This window comes from Heptranchias perlo, chromosome 3 (genome assembly GCF_035084215.1).
Source record: "Heptranchias perlo isolate sHepPer1 chromosome 3, sHepPer1.hap1, whole genome shotgun sequence".
NCBI lineage: Eukaryota > Metazoa > Chordata > Chondrichthyes > Hexanchiformes > Hexanchidae > Heptranchias > Heptranchias perlo.
Window position 1 is genome coordinate 55,351,808 of NC_090327.1, and position 17,711 is coordinate 55,369,518.

Consider the following 17,711-nt stretch of genomic DNA (forward strand, 5'->3'; position numbering starts at 1 on the left):
ATCGGGGGGAAAACTCTCCAGTGGCTGGAGTCATACCTAGCACAAAGGAAGATGGTAGTGGTTGTTGGAGGCCAATCATCTCCGCCCCAGGACATTGCTGCAGGAGTTCCTCAGGGCAGTGTCCTTGGCCCAACCATCTTCAGCTGCTTCATCAATGACCTTCCCTTCATCATAAGGTCAGAAATGGGGATGTTTGCTGATGACTGCACAGTGTTCAGTTCCATTCGCCAGCCCTCAAATAATGAAGCAGTCCGAGCCCGCATGCAGCAAGACCTGGACAACATCCAGGCTTGGGCTCATAAGTGGCAAGTAACATTCGCGCCAGACAAGTGCCAGGCAATGACCATCTCCAACAAGAGAGAGTCTAACCATCTCCCCTTGACATTCAACGGCGTTACCATTGCTGAATCCCCCACCATCAACATCCTGGGGGTCACCATTGACCAGAAACTTAACTGGACCAGCCATATAAATACTGTGGCGACGAGAGCAGGTCAGAGGCTGGGTATTCTGCGGCGAGTGACTCACCTCTTGACTCCCCAAAACCTTTCCACCATCTACAAGGCACAAGTCAGGAGTGTGATGGAATACTCTCCACTTGCCTGGATGAGTGCAGCTCCAACAACACTCAAGAAGCTCAACACCATCCAAGATAAAGCAGCCCGCTTGATTGGCACCCCATCCACCACCGGCGCACTGTGGCTGCAGTGTGTACCATCCACAGGATGCACTGCAGCAACTCGCCAAGGCTTCTTCGACAGCACCTCCCAAACCCGCGACCTTTACCACCGAGAAGGACAAGAGCAGCAGGCACATGGGAACAACACCACCTGCACGTTCCCCTCCAAGTCACACACCATCCCGACTTGGAAATATATCGCTGTTCCTTCATCGTCGCTGGGTCAAAATCCTGGAACTCCCTTCCTAACAGCACTGTGGGAGAACCGTCACCACACGGACTGCAGCGGTTCAAGAAGGCGGCTCACCACCACCTTCTCGAGGGCAATTCGGGATGGGCAATAAATGCTGGCCTCGCCAGCGTCGCCCACATCCCATGAACGAATTTAAAAAAAAAAAACAACTTGTAATAATTTGGTCCCAATCTGGTTATACATTGTTATACACCAGGCTATTGATGAATATGCATTGTGTGATTTTAACTGATTGGTTCTTGTGTTTTTCAGGTTACCGAACTTCTGTTTTTGGGGTGTCCAGTGACTGCCTGTTGGAAAATTTGCCCGGAGTGAAAACTAATGGCTGCACTGTTGAAGTTGTCCCAGCTTTACCACGGCTACAAATTACTACCTCTCTGCCACGGTAGGATATTTTAAAATGAATTACATCTTGGGGCATACTGGTTGCATTGTATATTTTAATTTTTGCTCTTGTAGTCACAGTATTTATGTGGCTGGCCCAGTTAAGTTTCTGGTCAATGGTGACCCCCCAGGATGTTGATTGTGGGGGATTCGGCAATGGTAATGACGTTGAATGTCAAGGGGTGGTGGTCATTGCCTGGCACGAGTGTTACTTGCCATTTATCGGCCCAAGTCTGGATGATGTTCAGGTCTTGCTGCATTATCTGAGGGGTTGCGAATGGAACTGAACACTTTGCAATCATCAGCGAACACCCCCATTTCTGACCTTATGATGGAGGCAAGGTCATTGATGAAGCAGCTGAAGATGGTTGGGCCTAGGACACTGCACTGAGGAACTCCTGCAGCAATGTCCTGGGGCTGAGATGATTGGCCTCCAACAACCACAACCATCTTCCTTTGTGCTAGGTATGAATCCAACCACTGGAGAGTTCTCCCCTGATTCCCATTGACTTCAATTTTACGAGGGCTCCTTGGTGCCACACTCTGTCAAATGCTGCCTTGATGTTAAGGGCAGTCACTCTCACCTCACCTCTGGAATTCAGCTCTTTTGTCCATGTTTGGACCAAGGCTGTAATGAGGTCTGGAGCCGAGTGGTCCTGGCGGAACCCAAACTGATTATTGGTGAGTAAGTGCCTCTTGATAGCACTGTTGACGACACCTTCCATCACTTTGCTGATGATTGAGAGTAGACAGATGGGACAGTAATTGGCTGGATCGAACATAAAAGCTGTTTTCAAAAATTTTGTTAATGTAAAATTAAATTGAGCATTTTTTTTTTAAGAAGTAGAATCGTTTCTGTAAGTTTGTGAGAGAAGAATGACAGTGTACTGATCACACTTATGGCTTTTATGTTCTATAAACTTTGTAAAGTGTATAAACCGAAGAGGTGAGAGACAAGAACAGGTCAGAGTGAGTAAAAGGGAGGGAGAAAGTCTTCATGTTAATGTTTGTTCAATTTTTTAAAAAAAGGTTGAATTTTGAATCCAACTAATTATCACCTTCGAGAAGGTGAATGCTAATTACTTAATGCCTGTGAGAGGGAGATTCTAATTGTGAATGCTTATGAGACAGACGAAGAGAGGAACAGATGCACATAGAGATGGATCAATTTGATTCTGATTTGATGTTTTTAAAAAAAATAATTAAGTTGAAAGCAAGAAAAGCCTTTTTGAGGGAAATAAATAGGAGGGAGGAGGGGAAGAGAAAAACTAGTTGAGGTTAAAGGGAGCCTCTTGCCACCCACGCTTGGGGGGAGGGAAGTTAATAGAGAGTTTAAATTGAGGTGAATAACAGGAGATGCAGGGGTTGAGAGGGTAGTTCAAAGGGGAAAAGTTAGAGGAAGTAGTGGGAGTAAGGGTCTGAGAGGAGGTAGTGCGAAGGTGATTGGGTTGGAGATATGAATGGAGGCAGGTTGTGGAGAGCATGAGTGATTCGGGGAGGAGATAGGAAAGGAACCTCTGAGGGCCATGTTTTTCCTGTAACCTCCACCCCAAATGCAGCCTGAAGCTGTTGGTGGCTCCTTTCCTTGCCATACAAAGCCATGTAAACTACCAACCGAAGAAGAAGAAGAAGACAGGGAGAAAAACAGAATCAGTGAGAGCGGTAGAAGCAGAAGAGGAAAGAATGAAAGAAACACTAAGACAAAGGCAGGCCAGAGAGACCATGTACTCTAACTAACCGTGCGCAATGGAATGGGAGATCGACTATTTTAAAACACAAGTATTGTATAGTAAAGACAGAATCAATGATTTTAAAATGAGCATATCCTATGTATATCCTATATCCTATATTCTCTTCCCATATATGTCTCTACCTAATTGTCACCCGCCACCTAACACCCGTTTCCTCTGAAGACTGCACTGCTTTCACTCGTGCAACACAATGACAGAGATCAGCTGGTATTAAAAAAAAAATCTCCCCGGTTAGTGCATTTCATATCGTTGAATTCTGTTTGATCACATCAACTTTTTTACTTTTGTAATATTCAGATAATGTGCCTGTAATTGTTAGGAACATAGGGACAGGGGTAGGCCATTCAGCCCCTCGAGCCTGTCTTGTATGCTGGTATTCATTCTTTTTTGGATTTTATTTCTCATCCATTAGATTTTTTTATTACCTCCCCCCATATATTAAAAAAAAATGTGCAACATTCTCTAGGTGAAAGATTAGCTAGGTGTATGACATTCAGCTTGGCTTCTGCTAGTGCAGTTGTGTTACTGGTCAGTTATGTATGCAAAATGAGTACAGGGTAACTTGCTTTCTGATTTTTCTCATCTGTTGAGGAAGTACTTCCCCTCTGTTCAATTGGTGCTGAAATTGAAGACTTGCTTCATGAACAGGCGTGATGTCAGAAAGCACTTCTTCACACAAAGGGTAGTGGCATCTGGTACTCTTCTCCCCCAAAAAGCTGTTGAGGCTAGGTAAATTGAAAATTTCAAAACTGGGATTGATAGATTTTCATCAGGCAAGGGTATTAAGGGTTATGGAACCAAGGCGGGTAGTTGGAGTTAAGATACAGATCAACCATGATCTAACTGAATGACTGAACAGCCTCGAGGCTGTTCAGTCATTCAGTTAGATCATGGTTGATCTGTATCTTAACTCCAACTACCCGCCTTGGTTCCATAACCCTTAATACCCTTGCCTGATGAAAATCTATCAATCCCAGTTTTGAAATGGCCTACTCCTGTTCCATGTTCCTAATGATTGCAGGCACGTTCCACAATTCCATGGTGTAGTATTGTACCGTGCTACTGGTATTCTCATTCTCCACTGCAGATCCATTAATTACAAATATCTATAAAAATATGACAGCTGAAGTGGTTGCTGTGTTAGGGACGTGTTGCCCCATGGACTGGTAAGAAATGTGTTCTTTTGTGATTTTTATGCATGTTGAGTACTTGATGTAAAATTAAAACATTTGGTAATTGCTGAGTAAAGGTGAGATTTTTTTTCTTTGAGGGATGGAACATCATGTTAGACTTGTGCTCACCACATTCTTCAGTAAGGAACTAGTGGAAATGAGATATTTACAAAAGAGTATGTGGAAATAGAAACTAGCTAAATGGCAAAAGATTCTTAAAATCTCCTTTGCTACAGTATAAGTTGCAGTTATAGAATCATATCATAGAATCATAGAAGTTTACAACATGGAAACAGGCCCTTCGGCCCAACATGTCCATGTCCCCAGTTGATACCACTAAGCTAGTCCCAATTGCCTGCACTTGGCCCATATCCCTCTATACCCATCTTACCCATGTAACTGTCCAAATGCTTTTTAAACGACAAAATTGTACCCGCCTCTACTACTGCCTCTGGCAGCTCGTTCCAGACACTCACCACCCTTTGAGTGAAAAAATTGCCCCTCTGGACCCTTTTGTATCTCTCCCCTCTCACCTTAAATCTATGCCCCCTCGTTATAGACTCCCCTACCTTTGGGAAAAGATTTTGACTATCTACCTTATCTATGCCCCTCATTATTTTATAGACTTCTATAAGATCACCCCTTAACCTCCTACTCTCCAGGGAAAAAAGTCTCAGTCTATCCAACCTCTCCCTATAAGTCAAACCATCAAGTCCCGGTAGCATCCTAGTAAATCTTTTCTGCACTCTTTCTAGTTTAATAATATCCTTTCTATAATAGGGTGACCAGAACTGTACACAGTATTCCAAGTGTGGCCTTACTAATGTCTTGTACAACTTCAACAAGACCTCCCAACTCCTGTATTCAATGTTCTGACCAATGAAACCAAGCATGCTGAATGCCTTCTTCACCACCCTATCCACCTGTGACTCCACTTTCAAGGAGCTATGAACCTGTACTCCTAGATCTCTTTGTTCTATAACTCTCCCCAACGCCCTACCATTAACGGAGTAGGTCCTGGCCCGATTCGATCTACCAAAATGCATCACCTCACATTTATCTAAATTAAACTCCATCTGCCATTCATCGGCCCACTGGCCCAATGTATCAAGATCCCGTTGCAATCTAGATAACCTTCTTCACTGTCCACAATGCCACCAATATGAATATAAATATGGCTACCTGGCATGAACTATAAGTTAAGTAGCGATGTGCTACATTATTTCCTTCATATTATAAATATTCAACAAAATGCGATTGTCTTAGGATGCAAGATGAAGGTCTGGTGTCACCCAGTAGAATTTTGGTAGTGCAGTTTCTCAGCTGAGTACTGTTTTGCGGGGGGAGGGGGAAATATTCATCAGCTCCTTTCTGTATGTGAAATGATAGAATTTTGCTGAACAAAAAGCCTTGAGTTGCAAAAATGCTAGTGCATCATTTATATTATATCATAGCATTGAAAATGATGTGCCACTCTCTGATCTCCCTTTTAATTAAATAAAACATTGCCTCTTCAAATAAAACTGTAGTGAGTGTCGAGGCAAAGAGCAAAAGAAGTAGCTGGAAAAAGTAGTGGAGAGACTGAGCTAACTGAAGAATGGAGTGTAGCAAGCAAGTAGACAAACATAGTGGAGACAAGGTTATTTCCTAGATATTGGAGGAGCTAATCAACGAAGGTACAGTTCAAAATATGAAATCCAGTTGGATGAGATAATCAGGCCTCTGGTTATGAGGTTTCTCTTGTGATCAGTACTGTGCGGTGTGATGAATATGATCACAGCATAATGCAATTGAATTGTATGCTACAAGTACCACAATTGCCTTTAAGCAGATGTTTGATGCTCATATTAAGATCAAAAAATATAAAGTTATAATGCACCGAGGTAATCTTATGTCAATTATTTTCAGAGGCGACGTCTATTATTTCTCAAAGCTATCATGATCCTTATCTATCCTCCAAATTGGTATTTTAACTGTCAGTACTGGCAACGATTTAAATAAATTATTTAGAGCAGAATCATGCAGCAAATCTGTGCTGCTTTTGATTTTTTTTTAGAGCTGATGACCAAAGTCAATCCAGAAATGTACCCAATTTTGGAAAGAACAATTTAGAATAGTCCACATGATAATTCACATTGCATTTATTTTTCCCATAACTTGTAAAGCTGTTATTATCCATGGATTTTTTTTGCACATGCATTACTCCACCATAGTATGAATTTCAGAAAGCAAATATAAAATGGGTTATCAATTAAAATTGTCACAGGTTGGGAGAAATTTCATTGTGAAGAAGGTTGCAGCATAGAATGCTTTGCTACTGAGTGGGTAAGGAAGTTACCATTGCATCTTTTGAGGGAATATTGCATAAATAATTGAAGCACAGGAAGAAAAAAGGCTATGGGAATAGAGTGGAGCAGTTGGAATAGTTTTGGACCTGACTGTGTCTGCCATTGCACACACAATCCTATCTTTGGGCACATTTCTCACCAATTTCTTTCATTGGTCATGTGCAGACTTCCCTTACCCCAGCAAATCCTCACCCCATCCTTACAGTAGAGTAATTTCTGACACCTGAGCAATATAATGGGAGCTCCATTAGTGTTTAATTAAACATGATTTATAATGCCCCAATTTCATGCTTGCTTATACCATATTTGTATAGGAAGCAATTTATCCCAGGCTGTTGTTTTTTTGTTTGGAATGACTTGAATAACGTAACCTAAAAAATTAGTTCTGGTTTCAACCATACTTCGTTGTTCTTTTCCATATCCCCGTATATGAATACTGTGGTAAGAGAGTGTTAGTTTTCCAATCTGATGGTAGAGTGGCCCTAGCAGTTCGTGGAAGCCCAGCATGACGACTACTTTACACTGGAGGAGGGTGGCTGCTGTTCTCAGCTGCAACACGACGCAGCTCAACCGAGATTTTAAAAACTGGACGGGGGAAATGAAAATGAGCCATTGGTATAGTCACTTTTTCCTTAAAAAGGATTGTGCCTAAATTAAAGCATACTGATTCTTTAATAAGTTCTCTGTAGGAATCTTGATGTAACAGTCTGGAAGTGGTAACGAGAAGAATGGGCAAGATCATTTCCTCTAAGTGAAAGATAAATGTAAAAGGAGCTTTGAAATAAAGATCACTCTGTCAAACATAGTTGGCAAGATTATTATGTCTCTGAGACTAATAAGTCTTGTCTAATAAGCATTTGATAAGGTTCTGAGCAAGTGATTACTAGCAAAAATGAAAGCGTGTGAAAATGGAGGTAACCTTGTGGCATGGGTTTGGAGGTGGATGACGGAGAGTAGGGATAAAGGAAACATTCTCTGATTGGGATGTGACAAGTGGTGTTCCCCAGGAATCTGTACTGGGGCCTCAGCTTTTTACCATATATGTTAATGATTTGGATGAAGAAATAGTTGTATATCCAAGTTTGCAGTTGACACTAAGGAGGCATTGTAAGCTGTGTAGCTGGGAGCTGGAAATTATAAAGGAACATAGACAGATTAATTGAGTGGGCAAATCTGTGACAGATGGGTTTCTATGTGGAGAACTGTCAGGTGATAGAATCATACAGCACAGAAGGAGGCCATTCAGCCCATTGCGATTGAGCTGACTCTTTGAAAGAGCTGATCAATTAGTCCCGCTCCCCTGCTGTCTTCCCCATAGCCCTGCAATTTTTTCCTTTTCAAGTATATATCCAATTCCCTTTTTGAAAGTTCCAATTTCCTTTTGACAGTCATTCACTTTGGATCTTAATGGTGAGGGACAGGGTGCTGAAGAGGAACAAAGAGATTTAGGTGTCCATGCACTGATCAATAAAAGCTGATGCACAGGTAAAAAAGGGTTGGGGAAATCTGAAACTTTTTCCCCTACATGGATGCTGGGTCAATTTAAATTTTCAAGATTGAGGTTGATAGATTTTTGTTAGATAAGGGTATCAAGGATATGGAGAAAAGGTGGGTGAAAGGAGTTGAGATACAGATCAGCCATAACTGGTACGGTAGCATAGTGGTTATGTTACTGGGCTAGTAATCCAGAGGCCTGGACTAAAATCCAGAGTCATGAGTTCAAATCCCGCCACGGCAGCTGGCGAATTTAAATTCAATTAATTAATTAAATTCAATTAATTAAATAAAAAAATCTGGAATTAAAATACTAGTATCAGTAATGATGGCCATGAAACGACCGGATTGTCGTAAAAACCCATCTGGTTCACTAATGTCCTTCAGGGAAGGAAGCCTGCCGCCCTGACCCGGTCTGGCCTATATGTGACTCCAGACCCACAGCAATGTGGTTGATTCTTAATTGCCCTCTGAAATGGCCTAGCAAGCCACTCAGTTGTAAAATCTCGCTACGAAAAGTCATAATAAGAATAAAACCGGACGGACCACCCGGCATCGGACCACTAGGCACCGGACACGACAACGGCAAAACACCAAGCCCAGTCGACCCTGCAAGGTCCTCCTTACTAACATCTGGGGACTTGTGCCAAAATTGGGAGAGCTGTCCCACAGACTAGTCAAGCAACAGCCTGACATAGCCATACTTACAGAATCATATCTTTCAGCCAATGTCCCAGACTCTTCCATCACCATCCCTGGGTATGTCCTGTCCCACCGGCAGGACAGACCCACCAGAGGTGGCGGTACAGTGATATACAGTCAGGAGGGAGTGGCCCTGGGAGTCCTCAACATTGACTCTGGACCCCATGAAATCTCATGGCATCAGGTCAAACATGGGCAAGGAAACCTCCTGCTGATTACCACCTACCGTCCTCCCTCAGCTGATGAATCAGTCCTCCTCCATGTTGAACACCACTTGGAGGAAGCACTGAGGGTAGCAAGGGCACAAAATGTACTCTGGGTGGGGGACTTCAATGTCCATCACCAAGAGTGGCTCGGTAGCACCGCTACTGACCGAGCTGGCCGAGTCCTGAAGGACATAGCTGCTAGACTGGGCCTGCGGCAGGTGGTGAGCGAACCAACACGAGGGAAAAACTTACTTGACCTCGTCCTCACCAATCTACCTGTCGCAAATGCATCTGTCCATGACTGTATTGGTAGGAGTGACCACCGCACAGTCCTCGTGGAGATGAAACCCCATCTTCGCACTGAGGACACCATCCAACGTGTTGTGTGGCACTACCACCGTGCTAAATGGGATAGATTCAGAACAGATCTAGCAGCTCAAAACTGGGCATCCATGAGGCGCTGTGGGCCATCAGCAGCAGCAGAATTGTATTCCAGCACAATCTGTAACCTCATGGCCCGGCATATTCCTCACTGTACCATTACCAACAAGCCAGGGGATCAACCCTGGTTCAATGAGGAGTGTAGAAGAGCATGCCAGGAGCAGCACCAGGCGTACCGAAAAATGAGGTGCCAACCTGGTGAAGCTACAACTCAGGACTACATGCATGCTAAACAGCGGAAGCAACATGCTATAGACAGAGCTAAGCGATTCCACAACCAACGGATCAGATCAAAGCTCTGCAGTCCTGCCACATCCAGTCGTGAATGGTGGTGGACAATTAAACAACTAACGGGAGGAGGAGGCTCTGCAAACATCCCCATTCTCAATGATGGCGGAGTCCAGCACGTGAGTGCAAAAGACAAGGCTGAAGCGTTTGCAACCATCTTCAGCCAGAAGTGCCGAGTGGATAATCCATCTCAGCCTCCTCCCGATATCCCCACCATCACGGAAGCCAGTCTTCGGCCAATTCGATTCACTCCACGTGATATCAAGAAACGGCTGAGTGCACTGGATACAGCAAAGGCTATGGGCCCTGACAACATCCCAGCTGTAGTGCTGAAGACTTGTGCTCCAGAACTAGCTGCGCCTCTAGCCAAGCTGTTCCAGTACAGCTACAACACTGGCATCCACCCGACAATGTGGAAAATTGCCCAGGTATGTCCTGTCCACAAAAAGCAGGACAAATCCAATCCGGCCAATTACCGCCCCATCAGTCTACTCTCAATCATCAGCAAAGTGATGGAAGGTGTCGTCGACAGTGCTATCAAGCGGCACTTACTCACCAATAACCTGCTCACCAATGCTCAGTTTGGGTTCCGCCAGGACCACTCGGCTCCAGACCTCATTACAGCCTTGGTCCAAACATGGACAAAAGAGCTGAATTCCAGAGGTGAGGTGAGTGTGACTGCCCTTGACATCAAGGCAGCATTTGACCGAGTGTGGCACCAAGGAGCCCTAGTAAAATTGAAGTCAATGGGAATCAGGGGGAAAACTCTCCAGTGGCTGGAGTTATACCTAGCACAAAGGAAGATGGTAGTGGTTGTTGGAGGCCAATCATCTCAGCCCCAAGGCATTGCTGCAGGAGTTCCTCAGGGCAGTGTCCTTGGCCCAACCATCTTCAGCTGCTTCATCAATGACCTTCCCTCCATCATAAGGTCAGAAATGGGGATGTTCGCTGATGACTGCACAGTGTTCAGTTCCATTTGCAACCCCTCAGATAATGAAGCAGTCCGAGCCTGCATGCAGCAAGACCTGGACAACATCCAGGCTTGGGCTGATAAGCGGCAAGTAACATTCGCGCCAGATAAGTGCCAGGCAATGACCATCTCCAACAAGAGAGAGTCTAACCACCTCCCCTTGACATTCAACGGCATTACCATCGCCGAATCCCCCACCATCAACATCCTGGGGGTCACCATTGACCAGAAACTTAACTGGACCAGCCATATAAATACTGTGGCTACAAGAGCAGGTCAGAGGCTGGGTATTCTGCGGCGAGTGACTCACCTCCTGACTCCCCAAAGCCTTTCCACCATCTACAAGGCACAAGTCAGGAGTGTGATGGAATACTCTCCACTTGCCTGGATGAGTGCAGCTCCAACAACACTCGAGAAGCTCGACACCATCCAAGATAAAGCAGCCCGCTTGATTGGCACCCCATCCACCACCCTAAACATTCACTCCCTTCACCACCGGCGCACTGTGGCTGCAGTGTGCACCATCCACAGGATGCACTGCAGCAACTCGCCAAGGCTTCTTCGACAGCACCTCCCAAACCCGCGACCTCTACCATCTGGAAGGACAAGGGCAGCAGGCGCATGGGAACAACACCACCTGCATGTTCCCCTCCAAGTCACACACCATCCCGACTTGGAAATATATCGCCGTTCCTTCATTGTCGCTGGGTCAAAATCCTGGAACTCCCTTCCTAACAGCACTGTGGGAGAACCGTCACCACACGGACTGCAGCGGTTCAAGAAGGCGGCTCACCACCACCTTCTCGAGGGCAATTAGGGATGGGCAATAAATGCCGGCCTTGCCAGCGACGCCCACATCCCGTGAACGAATATTAAAATAATCCAATACAATGGCGAAACAGGCCTGAGGGGCTGAATGGCCTATTCCTGTTCCTATGTTCCTAAGTGGTGAGTACTATTAGAAGTGGTTATGATGGACAAGTTCAGAGTGGCTGCAGCTAAAGAACCCTGTGAGGTAGAGAAGTGTGTGAAATATAATAATTCTTGTCTCTAGCTTTAACTTAGGAATAAGCAAATCGATCAATTATTTGTGACTACCAATGTTTTTGCCTGAAATCTATATCAATTTATATAAAACATTGAGAGTGTCTGTCACACTTTCGAGAAAGCAGCAACTTATCACAACTAAAGAATCTTAAGAAAAGAACCACAAAAAGAGGAAGCAAGACAGCAGTAATTTCATGCTGAGGTCAATTACAAATTACTTGTTGCTGTTCGTCAAGTTTGCAGATTGACCTGGAGCTGGAAATTTGCAAGCTGCTGGCAATTTGCAAACTTCCCTGGCACAACAATTAAGCTTTGAGTTACTTCAGGTTTCTGCTAATTCAACAACAACAACAACAACTTGTATTTATATAGCATGTTTAATGTTGTAAAACGCCCAAGACGTTTCACAGGCGCGTTATCAAACAAAATTTGACACTGAGCTACATAAGGAGATATTAGGACAGGTGATCAAAAGCTTAGTCATAGAGGTCAGTTTTAAGGAGCATTTTAAAGGAGGAGAGAGAGGTAGGGACGTGGAGAGGTTTAGGGAAGGAATTCCAGAGCTTAGTGCCCGAGGCAGCTGAAGGCACGACTGCCATTGGTGGAGCGATGAAAATCGGGGAAGTGCAAGAGGCCAGAATTGGAGGAGCGCAGAGATCTCGGAGGTTTGTAGGGCTGAAGCGAGGCCATGGAGGGATTTGAAAACCAGGTTCAGAACTTTAAAATCAAGGCATGGCCAATGTAGGTCAATGAGCAGAGGTGATGGGTGAACGGGACTTGGTGCGAATTAGGATACACAGCAAAAAATGTTGGCGTTAAAGGGACAGACCACCTTGAGCACAGCTGCAGAATAATACATTAGTCCTTGCATAGTTATAAAGCAGTGTAACATTTGACTTCCTGTGAGAAATGGCATGGAAGATCTGCTGGTGCATATATAAAAGTTGCGTGTCTGTAGTGATTAGCGTCTGTTGACTTTTTTTGCACAATTGTCAGGGTTTTTTTACCTCCTAGGTTCAGCCTCTGCTTTACTACTTTCTAATTTATTTTCTCCTTTTGTTCTCATCAATCAGATTGCACAAATCCTTCATCCCCAATTGTAATGCATTTTACATCCTTTGAACCAATTTCAATGCATCAATATCCTTGTAAAGATAGCATGCCCAAATCTCTCCATAGTATTCCAAATGTACCCTCACCAATGATCTGTATTGGGTTAAAATAGCTTGTATTGACTTGTAGTGAAACATTCTTGAGATGCATTCAAATAAATGATTAACTTCGTTAACAGCATTCCACTGCACACTTTGTGAATTGTCAATGAGTTCTTGAAGTTGGAATCTCATTCCATGATTAGGCTGACCAGCCTGGAACTGTCTGGCTGTGCATCATCATTTGAAAATTTCACTCGGGCAAAGTATTTCACCTGCTTTCAGATGAAAACTAGATAGTCATTAACCCAGCCTGCTACCCACTTGTACCAGTTCAATATAGTTTCAGGATAACCACATTGGCACTCCAGATACAACACAAGTTATAGTCTTTGAGTATAACTGCAGAGTTTCCAGATAGTCTGGTGATACCACAAAAACATCATGTTGTGTTGGCACCCAAATTTATTGGTCAATTTACTTGCCAACTATTTCGATACATACGCAATCATCAATAATGTCGATGAGTGCAGAAAATGTTTTGGAGGTTTGGTATTTTCTGTAGTGCTTTTCACCTCGCACATTGCGACTTCTCTTTTGGGCTCCCAGTTGTGAGCTGCTTTTCCTTCCATCCAGCTATCAGTTTCTTCTTCCAGTTACCAGCATCTTCATTAGGCTGAAGCCTCTCATTCTAGCTATTGGTCTGTTAAGACAGACTCAGCACTTTGATTTTAGAAGGCATGGGTGGAGTGTGCATTTTTGCCACCCGTCAGTTATTTTGAATAAGAAATGAAAAGCTGTTAGACAATTAGCTCCCAGGGCTTTGCAGTCACCTGTATTGGAGAAAAATGAAAGCATTTCATTACTTTTCAAATCGTTTTACATCTCTGATGCCAAAGAGAAGCATTTGATCACAATCCAAGTAATTGTTTTTACTCTTTCGAATTATGCAGAAGGCTGAAAATGCATGACAAAAGTGTAGACTGTTGAAAAACCACGCTGATTCTTCAATTTCTTTTTGCCATGATGTGTATTATTAGGACAGTATAAGAAATAGGAACAGGAGTAGGTCTTATGGCCTCATGAGCCTGCTCCGCCATTCAATGGTTGATCTTTGACCTCAACTCCACTTTCCTGCCCGATTCCCCCATATCCATTGATTCCGTTAGAGTCCAAAAATCTATCTATCTCAGCCTTGAATATACTCAAAGACTCAGCATCCACAGCCCTTTGGGGTAGAGAATTCCAAAGATTCACAACCCTCTGAGTGAAGAAATTCCTCCTCATCTGTCTTAAATGGGTGACCCCTTATCCTGAGACTATGCCCTATTACCCTTGTGCAGGAATATACCCCTTTTTCTCCCATGTGATATTTCTCATTTTTAAGCCACTTAATTCACAAACCTGAAAATGCAAAATTTTTCGATCAAGTTTTGAGGTCTTTATAACACAGATAAAACTGGCATTTGTGTGTTGGCATGTAATGAGCTGTTACACCTGTAGAAGGAGCTGTTATCTAAAATATGCAGGTCAGTCAACTGACTAGGTCTACTTTTAATTGATTTATTGAAGAGAAGTGACTGATGAATACTTCAGATGTGAACTGAGGTTTTTGTGTACTTTTTAATAAGACTAGAAAAATACATTGTGCAATAAAACAGCAAAAATAGAATTTTTGGTACAGTTTTAATGGTTATACACAAGATTACAAGATACAGTGTGGAATAAATCAACTCCAAATGGTTAAGATATTGTACTCGGCATTGTAAGGAATCATAGCTTCACTAGGGAACAAGTTGAACTATTTACTGACCATTAAATCCAACAGATTTACTGTAACATGCTACTCATACTGTTGAGATTTATGATATTTGTTAACCAAAGTCATTACATTATGGTTATTTATGATTCTCAAGAGAATACCATCACCTTGTTTTATCTGCAGTGAATAATAATTACCTGATTTTGCTGCATGAGCAAGATGGTGCCTCAATTCGATGCAGATTTATTTGTAATTGTTGTACCAAATGACATCACGGGACTCATCTCAGTTATGTTAAAGTAGAAATAAATATTCTCTACAATTGTTGCATTTTGCCTACTGTCAGATTTTGAAGGGTTAAATGGTAAGAGATACATATTCACATTAGATGTGGTTTTGATTTTTAATTTATTAGATATTTTGTTTAAAAGTGAACCCTTTTGCTTTTGTATTAGCACAATGCTCAAATAATAAATGCTAACTAATAATTAAAATATTTTTGTGTAGGGTTGTACAAAAATCATTGTAAATTAATATTGGTGGGATATGTTTTAATGTAGGTCTGCATACACTCTGCTGCCATCGTCGGGTGATGAGGTATCCAGTCGTGTATCTGTTCAGCTCTTTAATGGGGAATTACAACAGCTGACCATCAAACTGGAGAATATTGGTACAGAACCTTTAGAAACATTAGAGATCTCTGCAAAGACCATAAATAATAAAGGTTAGTATTAATCAGTGGTTACAGTGGAAATGACTGTTTCTTGCTTTATGATAATAATGGTGTTTTAATACATTGTCCTGTAGAAATAATTTCTTCAGGGATTTATTTGTAGACTATTAACAAGTGAGTTTTTTCCCTTATTTTTGTTAGACGTAAAAAAGGATGCTACAGTGCTTTGTGTGAAATTAAACTCCTTTGAATTGGAGATGTTTATTTTATGCTCATTCTATGCATGACCATAAACCACACTATCTGTAGCTTCAATTTCATGTGGCATTGAGGATGTAATTAATATATAGTCTGTTTTTCTGATATGTTTGAGATGCAAGGTGGTTTGAGGGTCAATCAACATGATAGTGAGATGTGTACTATCTTGCAACTGATGGTGGTGAATTATATTCTGTTCGACCTAAGAGTTCTGCATGAACCAGAATTTTTGCTATTCAACAATAGAAAGGCCAAAGCCATCTTGTTTGACCCTGCAAGAAACTGTGCCTTAGCCCCCACCCCATCTCCCTCCTTGGATGCCTGCTCAAGTTCAACTGGAATTAAGGGAAACCTCGATGTCCTGGTCGACTCTGAGCTGAGCTTTAAATCTGCCAAACAATTCATCACCAACTCTGCCTACTTCCACTTCCGAATCATGGTCCACCTTGATCTTAACTTTAGCCCCACTGCCATCGAAACAGCAAATCCATTCTTCTTGCTACGTCTCTCTCCACTTTATAACCTCTGTGAACCTTTTACTCTCCTGCCCCATTCCTGCTCAAATCTGACACCCAACTATGAAGCAGCTTGGGAGGTTTTATTATGTTGAAGGAAATATATAAATGCAAGTTGCTGTGTGCAATTGCAACTTGCTTTAACTATGCATTATCTTCCACTTACCTCGAAGAAAGCAGTTATAATGTAGTTAGTTTGGTCTAAATGAGTTTGTGCCAGTTACACCAAGTTGTGAGACTGCAGGATTTCATTTGAAGTGTGTGAATTGAAGGGATGTTGAAGTGGAATGTTTTGTGATCTTAGTCACAATAGCTAGGTGTCTACCACAATGCAGATTGTTCTCTTGGACTGGGGCATGTTACTGGGGAAAATATTCTGCAATTATTTGAACACTACAGGAAATCTGCACCAAAAATAAGGTTGTTAGTTTTTAATCGCACCACTGTGCTGGAAGATGGATAGGGAATTTGTAATGCAAGTGCATTTGAGAAGACAAACTTTTCACCTTTTTTAAAAGAAAATCTTAACCTGATCTAAACTAAAGTTACATTATCTCCTAGTTGCTGCTAAGTATCTATTTGTGTATGTGACTTGATACCTCGGTTTTGAATTTTTTTTAAACATTGATTTTATGCTCACTTCAAGGTTCCTTTTCAAAATGAATATGCAAGGAACATAGACACTACCTGGTCAACTTCACTCTTCTGTTTTATCCTTTGCTGAATTAAATGCTATGTTGGAACTGCTTATTTTGATGACATGAATGAGTTAGCTGATTGCTCTTTAAAGGCGCCAGCAGCAGGTATTACCTGAAAGCCAGAATGTACACAAGGGCTAGTCACTTGTGTATAGAGTAAATAAACAATACCTTCCCTTTTATAATGCAGGTTATTGTTATAAAGGTTCTTTGTTTTTGTACCAGAGTATTACGTGTCATTGTATGGATTACTTTTTAAATGCAGTGTTGAAGTTCAAAATAACAGTCTTAAACCAAATGATATTTTTAATATTGCTTGAATACAATCTGAGACAGCATATAAGAGAATTTCAGAAATTAAGTTGCTTGCGTGAAAATTAAATCTGGGTTTTAATGTCAATAATTTGAGAAATAATTCATTTTTTAAATTCTATAAACTTAGTACAGAATCATGCCTCATCTTTATGGATAATCTTTCCAAAATAGGATTACTGTTTTAAAATTCATGATTTATGGTTTCCTTGCTGGCTTCCCTGGTAAGGGCCATGTGATCACCTGAGCTACTCAGATCTGGAAGATCCCAGATTCAATCTCCAGTCTTTGTGATGAGTTAGGTGAAGTCAACTTGGGTGCAATAGTGGTGTTACAATTTGCTGCATTGGGATCATTCTCTGTTTGTCCAACTGTCCGTCTGTCCATAACCTTGAACTCCGAGTGAGATGAGAGGAAGATGGATGATGAGAGTGAGATGCATACAAAAAGATTGGGATGGGGAGAGAAGCTGGATGGTGAAACGCCACAACTCCCATCCTATACTCCTACCTCCTCAAACCACCCCCACTACTCAGATCCTTTAAACCCACTGCACTTTGTCCATATCCCAGCACCAACCTCCTGCCACTACCTCATACTTGCACAA

At 42.4% G+C, this 17,711-nt stretch overlaps 1 protein-coding gene across 1 annotated transcript in view; it reads left to right on the forward strand.

Moving 5' to 3' along the window:
• Positions 1 to 17,711, forward strand: part of trappc9 (trafficking protein particle complex subunit 9) — an 838,299-nt gene that overhangs the window by 143,443 nt on the left and 677,145 nt on the right. Inside the window, exons 14-15 of the mRNA XM_067979750.1 lie at positions 1,185 to 1,317; positions 15,209 to 15,372. Of these exons, the coding sequence (XP_067835851.1) occupies positions 1,185 to 1,317; positions 15,209 to 15,372 (297 nt within the window). The remainder of the gene's footprint in view (positions 1 to 1,184; positions 1,318 to 15,208; positions 15,373 to 17,711) is intronic.